The sequence below is a fragment of the Colletotrichum fructicola genome (assembly GCF_000319635.2).
Source record: "Colletotrichum fructicola Nara gc5 chromosome Unknown KSG_Nara_v1_contig09, whole genome shotgun sequence".
NCBI lineage: Eukaryota > Fungi > Ascomycota > Sordariomycetes > Glomerellales > Glomerellaceae > Colletotrichum > Colletotrichum fructicola.
Genome location: NW_027094059.1, coordinates 946,202 through 954,970, shown reverse-complemented (window position 1 = coordinate 954,970; position 8,769 = coordinate 946,202). Strand labels below are relative to the sequence as shown.

Genomic DNA, 8,769 nt, shown 5'->3' with positions numbered 1-8,769 from the left:
TGAAGCCTGAGAGATGTATTTGTCCTCGCCATAACCTCTTGGAAAAGGGCTTACTTGAGTTTTGAGACAGCACCAACGTCTACATATTCATGTAGGCTTGCTTGAGTCTTACTTGAGGAGGAATCCAAATTGCCACACGATAGTATAATTAAGAGCAGAGAACACGAACTAAGTACATGTAAAAACGATAATCGCTCGCCATCGTTTCGTGAAAGATCAACTTAGCACACCTATCTTGATGACCTTACCTTACCATTGGAATCTTGCATCCGGGCAGATAGTGATAAAAGGACACCGGGAGTAATAAGTATGAAAACGGTGAAAGTAACGACAGCATAACACCAATTCCGACGACGATAATAAGATCAACGTCGATAATGATGGCGAACACAACAATAAAATATGATTAGTCGCCCGCCAAGTTAGGTACAACTGGGGACCCGGATAGCAAATTTCAACCATGAATTCACTCTTGCTCCAACCCAGTCTTCAAGATCGGAGAGGCAATTCAGCGACAGTGACTACAAACCGGACCACGTGAAGGTTTGCTTCAATGCTTGGTGAAGAGGTTCCAGCTTGAACTGCCCAAGACGGAATGAGCCCCCTGAGTTCTCATGATATGCCTCTTGTGATAGCCCACCTAACTCAGCCGTTGAGTTTACGCAGTTGGCTCGTCGCTAAGCTAGGCGTTGAGGTTAATCGAGTCATCCAAATAAGCTTTTGCTCCGCCCGTCAGAAGCAAGTTCGCCCCAACCGAGGAAGCGAAGAGTTTAGACGATCTAGATCGCCCTCGGAAAACGCTATCAGAGTTCGTGATCCGAACTTTTGCATTGAATTTGAACCCATAAACATGCTCCATGCTCCGGTTCTGCAGGTAGCTTTTGCAGGTGGCTCAACATATTCAATGCCCCATTACACAGTGTGACGGATACCTCGGCGACACGCAACGTACAATACTTGGCTGATGTAACCACCTGCAGGTTCTCCTCACCCCAGAAATATGCATCTCGACACAGAAAAAAGGAGTTGAAAGAGACGTGTTCTTTGTCTCAAAGACCAAAAATTTGGCTTCAGGACTGTTCATGAACACCATCTTAAAGCCAACTGAAGAAGTAAACGCAAGTAAGTGTACTGCGTGGAGCCAACCGCCAAGCATGACTCGAGGTGTATGCTGCTGCAAGTGATTGACTGACAGTCCCAATAAATGACGAATCACCTGCTGCGCATCACAGCACGATCGGAAACAGCAGCGCAGAGACCTCTGCCCATTGCGAAAGCGATTCCGTGCGACGGGGGAGAAGAAACAAACAAGAAGACAAATGCCGTTCCACAGCCCATCGATCGCAACCCGGAGAAGCCGCAATCCTCCCTCCTTTCCGATTCGGTAGCGTCTCCCGGGTCGTCGGCAGGCTCGAGATCGCACTTCATTGGCTGAATCGGTCGTTCCGTCCCTTGCTTTTAATTACCCATCAATGCGGCGGTGCGCGCCTGCGCCTCACGTGGTCCAGCTCAAAGCAAGGCGCCAGCGCATCCAGCAGAGCAAGCAAGCAAGCACTCGCCCAGCAGGCAATATTTTGTGTTGCTGCCGCCCTGCGTTTTGCGACAGCCACACCAAAAAAACGCGTAAGACGGCGCCAGCAGCCGCTCGCTCCATTTTTTCCCTCTTCTTTCCCTTCCAAACATTTCATTTTTAGAGTGCCTGCCACAGTTGTCGTTCCAAAAGAGTTGAGGCCCGTACCGGCGTGCTCCGTCCGTTCCCCATTCCTCTCAACCACCACCCCCTCCGCCGAGATTTGCGTGAGCCGCCGCACTTGAATCGCCATGTCAACGACCGTGTCAACGACCGGCTCCGACGAGGAAGCGAAGAGGAAGCGGGATAAAGTGGGAGAGTTCCTGTAGGCGCGACCTTTTTCCCCTTGCTGTCCCCTGCCAATACTGGGCCTGGCGCACACCGCTTTTGCGCACCCTGGCAGCCCGTTCACTACGTCATCGCGATCCATTCGCGATGGTGAAGGAGGCCGCTTGAGATTGCTCTCACTGACACGGCGAACAGGCAGAAGAATCTCACAAAGGGTGAGCTCGCTCTCAAACACGCCATCGGCCTCGGCCACAAGCCAAATGTCGTTCCCGTCACACAGCCCATCCTCAACGGCCCGCCCCGGCCGGTCGAGGTCGGATGGCACCCTGTCGGCGGCCTCGCCGGAAAGTGGTTCGCGGAGGACACCGGCCTGGGGAAGATGATCACGGAGAGGATCAGGTACTACCCGGACCCGACGCAGCATTGGGCGGTACTCGTTGGAGAGTATGCGCACCAGCTCTGGATGGTTAGTTTTTTCACTGTTCGGGATCGTCGGAATGAGTTCGATGTGGATCCCGCGCATGGATGGTGAACGCTGACTGAGAGGTTGTCGCGCAGGATGAGCAGTTCCATGTCATCTACACCAACGAGAAGGTCAAGCGTGAGGAGTGGCGTACCTTCCCGGTGGGTGAGACGCGCTTTAATGATGATGCTCTGCGGCGAGCTGGTGAGTTTATGCGCTCGACCTCACTCTAGAGACTTGGTTGGCTAATTTTACGCAGGTGAATCCGTGATTCAAAGCATCAGAGAAAGGCAGCCTACCTACAATCTGATCACGAACAACTGCCAGACATACGCCTTGGAGCTACTCGATGCCATTAAAGTTGACGGCCACAAGGACTTCGGTACCACTCTCGCCGTCTACGAGAGACTCACTGGCCACGGCAAGGTCATGGACCTCTTCGCTACTCCAGAGCAACAGCAACAACAGCAACTCGCCGCGATCCAAGGCCCGCCATCACAACTCGCGCTTCCGGCTCCTCCAAGTCAACCGACGACACCGCAATATGGTACGCCGCCACCACTCTCCTCTCCATACGGAACACCACCCCCAGGCGCAATGTACCCACCTCCGCCTGGACCTCCCCCTCCGGGACATCCTCATGGACCTCCTCCTGGACTCCCGCCTCCAGGACCTTACCCCTACGGATACGCCTCACCACCCCCGGGTCACTCCCCGTATGGCACGCCGACTCACTCCTGGGGACCAGGAACCCCGCCTCCAGGCCCGCCGCCCGGCATGCACAATCACCCGGCATACGGGCCAATCACACCGCCTCCGGGCTCCCATCCATACATCCCCGGCTCGCCGCCACCAAGCATCTCCTACACGCCTGGTGCTACGAACGCGGGCACCGTGTCATACGCCCAGCAGCTTATGCATGACAACACGACGCAGCTCAACACGGAGGAGCAAGCGAAGAAGCACGATGGTGAGAGAGGGATGAAGGGGGATAAGAAGAGGAAGAGCTTTTTCTCGCTCTCGCGGTTTACTAAAAATTGAGTGCCGATGCTCTACATGGGGATACTCGGATACCCTTTCTCACGGCCTAAACCTCGCGTTTCCTGAATCCCTACACATGATATCCATAGAAGAGAGAGCTCTGTAGCAGATAATGAAGTAATGATTTTCATAACCGAAGCTCTCAGGGTCCCATGCCCAGTCAACGCCTTGTTCTCCAAAGACAACTGCATCCTGTCCACAACGTCATCGGCACCGAACGCTTTGCTGGTTTTTGCCTAAATTGGGGGTCGAATCTTGCGGTACTCGGACCAAATCAGCGGGAGTGTCTCCTCCGCTTGCCACGAATAAAGTCTGCTCTGTTCCACATCTCTAAAGTTGCCAATATCTTCCACCCAACTACCAGGGACTGATATTGGTGGCTCCTCTATCAGTTGCCAGAATTCTCCTGCAAAGTCTTCATACTCCCAAGTCCACCAAACTCTCCAGTCTTCCGGACGGTGGCCATATGTGATCCCGATGATCGAAAGTCGGGTATAGAGCCCCTTTGCATGGTGAATGAGACAACATCGCTGATTAAATACAACCCCGCGTTCTTGATAAATCTTCTATTCAGTTCGACCGTACTTGAGAAGATCTATGCCCGCTAAAGATACGGCGGTCGCCCAAAATCGAACTGCCGAGGAAAATCTCCTGTTACGTATACTCTGTTTGCCTTCCGTGCGCCACGGAGAGCCCTTGGTTGCGAGAATGATGACGAAGAATGGCGTCAGCGACGTCTGACCATAGTATTGGTACTTCCAAGAAGAGTCAATATGAAACAGACCTTCCGGATCTAAAGAAATGTAAGCGTGAACGGCCTTGAACCAGGGAAACTGAGTGAGAGGCGCAATCTGATTAAAATTCCGGAACACAAGTTCTCGTGCCATATAGTAGGCGAAAAAGTATGAATAAAGGAATAAACCCCGGGGGCTCGAGATGATTGTAACAATCGACGAAGATCGTGCTCTAATTCTGGTAGCCAGGTGGAGAAAACCTCAATATTGTCGACTACAATAGCATCTCGTGCATATCAAAGTCTCTCTTCAACTGGAAGAGAAAAGTAGTGATTTCCCATCACCACACTTAGTTTGCTTGTTCCAAATGGGCAGGGAAACCTTCGGTCCCCCATCAATCGGGGTTCCATATATTCGCTACCCATGAAATGAACCCACAAGTTTTCAGACGGTGCAATAATCTTTCGCTGCACGCCGTGGTCTTTGAGAAGTTGAATAATATCGTTCCCAGGATACGGACAGGCAGGACGCAGTCGCTCAAACATATCTTGAGCGAATATAAGTTCATGATATAACCAATGGTAAGTCAATCTAAGGTAATTAGTTCAGCTAATGCTACTAAGGAATCTGGTACCTACCTGTATCTTAAAAAGGTCACATTCTCAGAGCCAGATATTGTCAAGCCGGCGTTCAGCAATGCCCTCAAGACCTTTACGGATGAGTAGCGACAAGCTATCTGAGTGAATTACACAACGTCAGTGGTGTGCCTTTCCCACAGACAACGCATCGAACGAGAAACTTACTCGCAGCAAGGAGAAACCACGTTCATCACGCACAAATGGGGTCATTCTATGCTCATCTAGGAACCTGAAAACGGCAACAGGGTCATCGTCCCAAAAGTGGAGGAGGAGCACATCAGCCAAAGACTCCACCACTTCATACGCCCTGAGACTGACTTGCCACCCAGAAATACTTCTGAACGCGATGATGGAGTATACAGATGAGGAAAACCAGTATGGTGTCCGCAGGGAAAGTTGGAATTGTTCGTTAGAGCCAAGGGCGAAATGTAAACTGCCAAGGATGGTTTTTGCATGAGATATGCTGAAGATTTCCGCAGGGGCCTTAATTGCATAAACGACCTTGCAGCTAACATACTCTTGGGTCGAGCCAGAGCCATATTCCAGGGGATGTAAATGATGTTCGCCGCTGTCTGACCCCTCATGCTGTTTGGAATGTCTCTCGACATTCAGAATATGCGAAGAATTCATCAAAGCACTGTTCCCCGGTTCAGGCGTGTTAGTCATCAACGATTTCGAGATATAATAAAACATGGGGAGAACAAACATCATGTACTGCCCCTGCGCCATCTTGAAGAGATTCAAAGCTTGATCTAGTTTAGCATCCAGAGCTTTGATGTTGTCCTTCCGGAAGACAGCCTTTGTCGACCCAATCTTGCGCTTGTATCCCCGACCAGCGGTAGCTTGGTCAAGAAGATCGTCAATTATCTCTTGAAGTTCGCCTAATGCTGTTCGAGCTTTGGCGACATACTTCTGGAGAAGAGCGCTGTTCCAGGCCGTCGCAGGAAGCGAGTTCGTGGCCACTTGGAGTTCTGTGTCGACGAGAAACTCCTCGAAGTCTTGGATCTGCTCTGCTTTTTGAAGCAGCATGTAAGGGGCTTCTTTGACTTCATCCCATAGCCTTTTGAGCTTGATGCTGGCCCCTCCGACTTTCGTGGCCATGTCTACGACGGCGATTACACCCGAAGCTAGCCCCAAGGCTTCGGCCATGGCGAGGGGAAGGCTCGCAGCCTGGCGCTCCTGCTGTGGCCAGCAACGGCTAGAATGAACAGGTCAAGCAGTCAAACCAAGAGGAATGAACGGAATGATCCCCTGATGATGGCTTGCGGAGCGGATGAGGAGAGGTTCAAGGTTGGGATGGACGCGAGCAGGTGTTTGAACTGTGCTTTTTACTCTTCTGCAGGCTGCGCTGAGGCTGTGCCACAACGTCACGAGACTATCGGTTACTTTGACAAGTCAGCGTCAATGTTCTCATGCAGTCATCTTTATTTCTCAGGCCAGCATTCTGCCACAAGCAACGAATACTCGCTTTCTTACATGCCGTCCTCCGCCAATAAAATGCCTGCCCTCAGCCCCATCTGCAGACGCAAAGATCCATTGGTTGTCACATCGCCTGCCCGCTTCCCAGCCTGCAGGGCCGTAGTAAGGCATTTTCGCAAGGCTTACCAAACCGTTGAAAGAAAGCGACGATGCTACTGCTGGTATCATCAACAAATGAAGCAACGATATCGACAGACATCCACAGAAGAGTACCATGAATGCACCAGGCACCACAGTGTGTTCAAAATCTCGTTTGAAATGGTATTTTGTCATTGCGACCACTAAAAAAAAGGCCCGCTTAACTTCCTATCTCAAGACTCAGTGCTTAATTGGAATCATGAACGGCCGTCACAGCGAACGGGTTCGCTGTGAAAGTTCCGTTCGGGTCTGCTTTCGCCCTCGCCCTCCCAAGCCTCTGATACTTCTGCTCATCCTCATAGTAACACTTCCAAACCTTCTCATCCCCAAGGTTCCAATCTCCATGAGAGCCCCAGAGCAAACGTCTATCCTGTTTACTAAACGAGCTGTCCGGTCCATTCATCACCGCATCATTCTTCGCCTGCCACGCATCGGCATACTTCTTCGACTCAGCGTCCGCCTCGTGGAAGCAATCCAAAGTCTGGCAGACGGTCGTGTCTCTCCAGCTGTACGAGGTGCCATTGTCCCTATTGGCATAGAAGCGCGACTTCTCTCCGCCGAAGCACTGGATTTGCACCGACAGCTTGCATCGCAGATACCGCTCGTAATTTTTCTCGCCAGGCTGGCCATCAAGATACTGCTTCGGGTTGTAAATAAGGTCAATCCGGTCCACGACGTCTTTGACCCACCCGTCCTTGAGGAGAGTGGTCGAGTTGGTCGAATAGACACGCTTGACGTACGGCAGATCGAACTCGCGCTCCTTGGGGAAGAGCCACTGGCCCGTCATGTCCGACATTTCCATGTCGAACTCGCCAAATTGCAGCATCTCATCCTCTAGGCGGCTCTTGAGCTGGCGAAAGTTGTCGAACCAGGCGTCTATTTTGGCGTCGTACTTGTCCTCCTTGCTGGTGGGACACCATTGGGCATACAAGATAATCGACGCGGGGAACTTGCCGTTCAAGAACGCCAGGAACTTATCCTCGAGAACCTTCCTGATGTGGGCTTGCACGCGCTCCCAAACCGTTGCGTCATTCAATTCCTGGAAGAGCGTGGTGATGGGAAACTCTGTGCTCAGGACACTCACACAGAGGTCGAAGCCGCGGGGGAAGGTAGGATCAGCGGCCATTTTGGCCACAGCTGTGAGCAGCTTCTCAAGGACTTCGCGGGAGTAGATCCAGAGTGCCTTGATACCGTGTGGCCCCTTGAAGTTGTTTGGGCCAGCCACTGTGCCCAGGTAGCTCTTGGACTTGTATACCTCAAGGATGTAGTGAGTGATAATGCCAAAGTTGCCTGGGCTTCCGCCAAGAATGGCATAGAACAGATCAGGATCGTTTTCCTTGGTCACATCGCGGATGACGCCATCGTGTTGAACAATGCGAATAGTTCTGATGCTGTCGCCGAACAGACCAAAGCTACGGCCAAGCTGGCCGTAGCCCCCGGTCTGACCATGTCCACCGACGTTGACAGAAGCGCATTGACCCGTCGGCACGAAGAGTTTGTTATGCTTGAGGTATTGGTTGAGTTCCATCATTGTGGTACTCACGCCCATGTAAACAAGGGTGCGATCCTCCGCGATGGGGACCTTGGGTTTGAGGACCATGAGATCTTTGTAGGTGTTGGAGAGGTCGATCTGGATATTGTTGCCAAATGTAGAAGATGCACCGGAGTACTGGTGACCACCGCTCTTGACTGCCATAGCAACCTTGTTGTCGCGCGCCCAGTTCACGGCCCTGATTACGTCTTCGTCATGTTTGGGACGGACGATGAGGCTGGGGTTCATGTCGTGTTCCTTTTGGTAGGTTGAACTTGCGTATTGTTGGTTGAAGAAGGCGTAGTCCAGCTGCTCGGACTCATCGCCGGTGCGAGAGTATTGCATACCCTCGAAGTCCTGAATGCGAGCCATGATTTGCAAACCTAGTGAATTTGCTAGCGACAGAGTGTGAAGTGGTTGGACAAAGAAATACAATAGTGGAAAATGCGAGAGTCTATATACATATTCGTGCGGAACGGACCGCCGAGTAAGAGCGCACACTGCACATGTTCAGCTGAGCCATCATTATGTGAGTCTTCAATCTTGTGTTACTGTGGTATGTGGAAGTTTCGTATGAGTGGCCAGTTTACACGAGATGCCGGCGACAAGGTGGTCAGCGGAACACGCAGCCTCGCCGTGCGGCGTTGCAGTCAGCCGTCTGCTGCTGATAGCTACTGTCGGGGACGAATATGGTAAGTGTATGTAGACATGGTTTGCCCGATATAGCGGAGTGGCCGTCTTCTTCCAGGCAGCCTCGGGGCACGGAATTGCTTACAGGTGAGACGGACCAATCGAGTGGCTACCTGGTCACAGTGATAGCCTTCTGAATTCTCGCTTGCAACCCATTCCTCACGCCGCAGCTGATTCAGCTGAACTTCATGTGGAGT

At 51.8% G+C, this 8,769-nt stretch overlaps 3 protein-coding genes across 3 annotated transcripts; 1 reads left to right on the top strand and 2 right to left on the bottom strand.

The window, feature by feature from the left end:
• Window positions 1-1,821: 1,821 nt before the first annotated feature.
• On the top strand, window positions 1,822-3,362 carry CGGC5_v014553 (uncharacterized protein; the record flags this gene model as incomplete). Its single annotated transcript, XM_066153117.1, has 5 exons — window positions 1,822-1,895; window positions 2,054-2,324; window positions 2,417-2,525; window positions 2,581-2,868; window positions 3,085-3,362. 5 exons carry the CDS (start codon window positions 1,822-1,824, stop codon window positions 3,360-3,362), a joined length of 1,020 nt encoding a protein of 339 aa, XP_066007466.1.
• A 768-nt stretch (window positions 3,363-4,130) lies between these two features.
• CGGC5_v014552 (uncharacterized protein) lies at window positions 4,131-5,883 on the bottom strand (the record flags this gene model as incomplete). The annotated part of the gene is made up of 5 exons (XM_032029405.1): window positions 4,131-4,155; window positions 4,535-4,687; window positions 4,735-4,832; window positions 4,900-5,371; window positions 5,441-5,883. 5 exons carry the CDS (start codon window positions 5,881-5,883, stop codon window positions 4,131-4,133), a joined length of 1,191 nt encoding a protein of 396 aa, XP_031891075.1.
• Window positions 5,884-6,538: 655 nt separating this feature from the next.
• Window positions 6,539-8,254, bottom strand: CGGC5_v014551 (FAD-linked oxidoreductase; the record flags this gene model as incomplete). Its single annotated transcript, XM_032029404.1, has 1 exon — window positions 6,539-8,254. One exon carries the CDS (start codon window positions 8,252-8,254, stop codon window positions 6,539-6,541), a length of 1,716 nt encoding a protein of 571 aa, XP_031891074.1.
• Window positions 8,255-8,769: the final 515 nt, after the last annotated feature.